Raw genomic sequence first — 4,737 nt, 5'->3', positions numbered from 1 at the left:
CAGCCAGGACCCTGGTACTGCAGGTCAGTGGTCTCAGTCAGGCTGGGACCTGCAGATGCCCTGGGTTTGCTCTGAGGTCCCGCCTGGCTCGAGCTGCCTGGGATATGCAGCTGTCTTCCCTCTCCAGCCCCTGCCCAGGGTCTGCGCATGCCGCAGGCCCTCCCTTGGTTGCTCCTGTACTGGCCACCACTTAGCAAAGCACTCTCACCTCCCCAAGCAGAGACTTACCCTTCCCTCCACCCCAGGGCTTGGTGGCCACACCCCAGGCTTCCTGATTTCTGGGCTGGTTTCCTGGGGTGGGGACACAATTCCTCCCTACTTCCAGCAGGAAGGCTGGGTGCAGAACCCACCCAGCCCAATTCTCCTGAACGAGATTCTTGCTGTGGGGAGAGCAGGCGTCATTTCCCTCTCCTAGCCTCAGTTTCCACATGGCGAAACAGGTCTGCGGTCTGGGTCTCTGCTCGACTCTCACGATCAGGCGGTGTTCTACACTCTGCCCTGGATGTAGGTAGAGCAGATCGCCTGTCCAGAGGGACAGAGGCCAGCACAGATGGGCTGTGGATGCCTGGGCAAAGGAAGAGAACCGATTTCCTTTTGCCAGGTGCTTTCAGACACTGGCTCTGGCGACCACCAGGGGGCGCTGGCCTAGACCTGTCTCCAGGAGTTCCTGCAGGATGGTGAAACAGGGAGAAATGCCTTTGGCCGTGCAGGGGCTGGGAGGCAGCCAGGGGTCTGCAGCAGACCAGGAGCCCCAGTTCCAGGCTCCAGCCGTATGGACAGTGTGCCAGTACTGGCAAATTGCTTTGATATTAATTTCCAAAATGTAAACAATAGTCAGAGCCTGGGTGCTGCGCGGGCGCTCAGGCAGGGAGGGGCGGCAGCTGTTATAATGCAGTTTCCCTGTCTCTTTGCCATTCGTTCTAATGATTAACCTATAGTAAAAGCCTCAGAGACAATTAAAGCCTTTAGCCCTAAAACTATAGAGAGGCAATCAGTGCCTCAGTTTACCTCCTCTGCTCTGTGACCTGGCCTGAAGGCCAGGTGGATTCTTGACCCCGCACTTAGTAAGTCACTGTCCGGAGACAAAGAGGCGCCACCTGGCTAAGGAATAAGTTACTAGCCCACTGCCTTGGTGACGCTGATAAAAAGACACCAATACAAAATCTATTAAAGGCTGGGGATGGAGAGGGCCAGAGCTCCATCTTCAGGCGCACCAGTGTGCGTGCCAGCACGCTGCTGTTGTCTTCTCTTCTCTTCCTATTCCCTACTGCTGTTGTAATAAAGACTTGTTAAAGCTGCACCAAGCTGCCTATTAGTTTTAATTTTTCTCTTCAACAAACTTTAGTTGAATAAGAAGAAAAGCCCACAGCACTATTTAAACTGTAACAAACAGGGCAGCGCCAAGGCCAGGTGTAGGAAGCCAACTCCAGGTGGAGCAGTGCCTTGCTTAGGTAACCTGGTGAGGGCCTGACCTGGAGGCGGGGCTTGAGCCTAGAGAAGGGGTTCGCCCTGGGTTGCACCCCAGGCCGCAGTGCCTTGGCCCGGACCTTGGGTTCCACAGTGGCCCGGGCTCTCAGGGAGCCACGGTGGTGGGTTCAGGGTGATGGCTTCTCTGAGTCCCACTCCACCCCTCTCAGCCCTGGGGCCCGGGCCCTCTGCTGGACGGGGTGGTGAGGATGTAGGGACATAGGAATGAAGAGCGCCTGGGCTGGCTGCCACCCCTCCGCTGAGCCTGGGGACAGGGTGGGGCTGGCTGCTGTAGGGGTCAGGACCTATGGGGGCCCCATGAGGCTGGGAGGTGGTGGCTGCTGGGGGCTGGGGCTGGCCTTCTCCCCAGGATGCGGGCAGCTGTTTGCTTGGTCCCTGCTGGGCTGGACGCCTCTTCTCTCATTTAACCTTACAGCCTCATCCTCGGAATATCGTCCAGCCAGGCAGCAGCGGGCTGGAAGCCATGCAGGCCGTGCTGAGCTCGGCCTGTGTGCGGCGCCTGGCCCAGCCTGTGCTAAGTCATGCCCTGCTGCCCCCTGGCGCATCCTGGAGGGGGCTGTGGGCTCTAGGGGACAAAGACAAGGACAGAAGAGGGTGAGGTCACCAGCACCCCGTAGGTTTGGGCACGCCCTGGAGTCCATGCTGCCTAGCCCCAAGGCTGGGAGGCTCTCTTGGACCCAAATCTCAGGAAAGTGACCTGGATTGGCGTGTTCAGCTCCCAGTGCTGCATGCTGGTAGGTCCATTGGTCGGGCCCCCTGGCTCTTGCCTGAGCTCGGTGGGGCCTCACCCCAGCCAGCGCCGGCCACCTCGAACCAGACCCTGGGAGTTGCTGAGAGGATCCTGGGAGGGACTGCTCCTCCTAGGCGGGGGAAGGCCTTCTGGTCTCTGTGTGCTGCTAAGACTGGCCCAGGTGGCAGCCAGCAACTGAGGGACGTTGCCCCCCCATTCCACAGCCACACTGCTTTTAAATCATTTATTTCCATTCAGAGGTTCGAGTAGAAAAATAAAGGAATGAGTACAAAATCAGAGAAGGGCAGAGACTTCTGTCCTCCGCCTTCTGTCCTGGGGGCGCTGTGATCAGCTCTCCAGGCCCCTGTGGCACCAGGCCTGTCTATCACAGCCAGGGAGGGCCCGGAGAACCCCATGGGGAGGGGAAGGGGAAGGGGAGGCCTCTTCCCTTGGGTGTCACAGGCTGGGGGCCAGCAGGAGGGTGAGGAGGCCTAGCACCAGGCCCAGGGCGCCGCTGCTGAGCAGAGTGCGGGCCGGCGCGGCGCTGTACAGCCTTTCGTTGCACAGGTCGCCCTGGCAGCAGTGGGTGGACTGGACGCCACTGCTGACCTGGCCCTGCTGGCTGTAGCTGGGGGTGCAGGTGTCTGCGCAGTCCTTCTTCACCAGGTTCCCCGACAGAGGCTCCACTGCACACACGGGGCAGGGGTCAGCCAGGCACACCCCACCCAGCCCACACCCTCGCCCTCCACGGGCCCCTCTCCAACCTGGGGCCTGGCTGCCGCTTACCTGTGGTCATGGTCCTGCAGTAGCGGGAGTTGGCCGAGCAGGTCTGGGGCTGCTTGCAGTTGGAGGTACTGCTGCAGACGTGACATTGGAGTGCCCGGGCTGGAGAGCAAAGGCTCAGGGGTCTCAGTGGGAGGGCCTGGGTCCACTGCCCGCAAAGACCCCTCTAGGACTCAGCCTTTGGCCACCCTGCCCTGGGCCAGAGCCTGGCGCACAGCTCTGGCAGGGGTCTGTCCCTCGGCACCTGGGCCACGCCTAGGGGAGCAGCGAGGAAGCCAAGGGGATGGAGTTTGGCTGGACCATGGGGCTGAGCTAAGAACAGCTCCCTGGGGGTCTGAGGCTGCTCCAGGGCCCTGGTTCTCAGCTCGCCCCTGCCCCTGCCTGGGGAGAAGGGGCTTGGCCACCCCCAGGGCTGTCGGAGAGGGACCCAGAGACCCACGGTGTCTGCCTTTCCCCAGGGGGGGCATCTCTAGACCACTCGGGCTCCGCCCCTCTCAGTCTCCAAGATTCTACTGCCCCGTTCTAAGAGTCTCCCATTCTGAAATATCCTGCCTGTGATCCTGCCCAGTTAAGACCTAGGTTCACTTTTGCTTCAGTTCTGAGAGTCCAGCAGTCCACAGCATCAGGGTTTCAAATGGGAACTTCAGGCTGCTGATGGTGGGTGGCTGCCTGTTGGGCCCAGCACCCAGGCGGAAGCCGCCCACCCCGCCCAGCCCCTCACCTGGGCCCGTGGCCACAGCCAGGCCGACAAGGAGCAGCAGGACCGTCTTCATGGTGAGCTTCACTTGGGATCAGTGGGGGCCCCTCCTCTCTGGAGGCCTTATAGTTGGGACGGTAGGGGGTGGGGGTGGCAGCCTGCCAGCCAGTGGCATGTCACTGGGGCCTGCTCCACCCTGTCTGGCCCACAGCCACCAGCCCTGCTCATGCCTGGCCACCTCCCTTGGTAGGGCCTGCCCGGGGTCTGGCCAGGGCCAGCTGTGGAGAGGCCTTGGTCTGCCTGGCCCTGGCCTGCAGCTCGCTGCTGCCGGGTCTCCCCATCTATGTCTCTGCACTCAGTTTTCTGGTCTCTGTCTGTGCCGGTTCTTTTTTCCTCTCCTCCTCCTCCTCTTCCTCTCTTCTTCCTCCTCCTCCTCCTCCTTTTTTGTGGTACTGGGAATAAAACCCAGGGGCATTCTACCTCCAAGTGACACCCCCAGACCTATTTTTTAGTCTTTTATTTTTGAAACAGGGACTCACTGAGTTGTGAAGGGCCTCACTAAGTAGCTGAGGCTGTTGGAGAACCTCGATCCTCTGGCCTCCTGAGTGCTGGGATTACAAGTGTGTGCCACCACGCCCGGCTCTGTGCTGTTTTTTGATTTTCTGCTGTCTGTCGCCCTCCCAATGCCTTGGGCCTTGCTCCCCACCCTTGGATAGATCCTTCCAGCCACAGGCTATGCTGGGTGTGCTGAGCTGGCTGCAGCAGGTAGGCAGGAGGCGGAGGATCTGGTCCTGTCCAGGGCTCAGGGCTGCTGGCACAATCTGGAGCAAGTAACCCTGGGAAGCAAACCGCCCTTACTGAGGCCCGGCGGCGGCCACAGGAAGCAGAGGAGAGGCCACTGGAGCAGGAGTCACCTGCGTGCCCAATGCTGGCCAGGTGGGAGATGTGGAGACCGCAGGCCATGTGGGGGTGGGGCAGGCCGGTAGGGGAGGTGTGGACTCAGCCCCTCATTGTAGGGGGGACACTGAGGACCCTCATT

The 4,737-nt window shown here is 60.7% G+C and overlaps 1 protein-coding gene across 1 annotated transcript; it reads right to left on the bottom strand.

The window, feature by feature from the left end:
- Nucleotides 1–2,512: 2,512 nt before the first annotated feature.
- On the bottom strand, nucleotides 2,513–3,799 carry LY6D (lymphocyte antigen 6 family member D). Its single transcript, XM_080693867.1, has 3 exons — nucleotides 3,723–3,799; nucleotides 3,005–3,103; nucleotides 2,513–2,904 (listed from the first exon to the last, which is right to left on the bottom strand). Exons 1-3 carry the CDS (start codon nucleotides 3,772–3,774, stop codon nucleotides 2,675–2,677), a joined length of 381 nt encoding a protein of 126 aa, XP_080549993.1. The 5' UTR covers nucleotides 3,775–3,799; the 3' UTR covers nucleotides 2,513–2,674.
- Between the last annotated feature and the right edge of the window lie 938 nt (nucleotides 3,800–4,737).

The sequence above is a fragment of the Muscardinus avellanarius genome (genome assembly GCF_963383645.1).
Source record: "Muscardinus avellanarius genome assembly, chromosome: 4".
In the NCBI taxonomy this organism is placed as follows: Eukaryota; Metazoa; Chordata; class Mammalia; order Rodentia; family Gliridae; genus Muscardinus; species Muscardinus avellanarius.
Note: the sequence above shows the minus strand (reverse complement) of the source record. Positions and strands in the feature narration are given on the sequence as shown.

Coding starts and splice junctions, on each gene's coding strand:
- LY6D (XM_080693867.1), bottom strand. CDS start 3,774: ATGAAGACGGTCCTGCTGCTCCTTGTCGGCCTGGCTGTGGCCACGGGC. Junction 3,104..3,722: donor GGCTGTGGCCACGGGCCCAG/GTGAGGGGCTGG, acceptor TTTGCTCTCCAG/CCCGGGCACTCCAATGTCAC. Junction 2,905..3,004: donor CTGCAGGACCATGACCACAG/GTAAGCGGCAGC, acceptor CCGTGTGTGCAG/TGGAGCCTCTGTCGGGGAAC.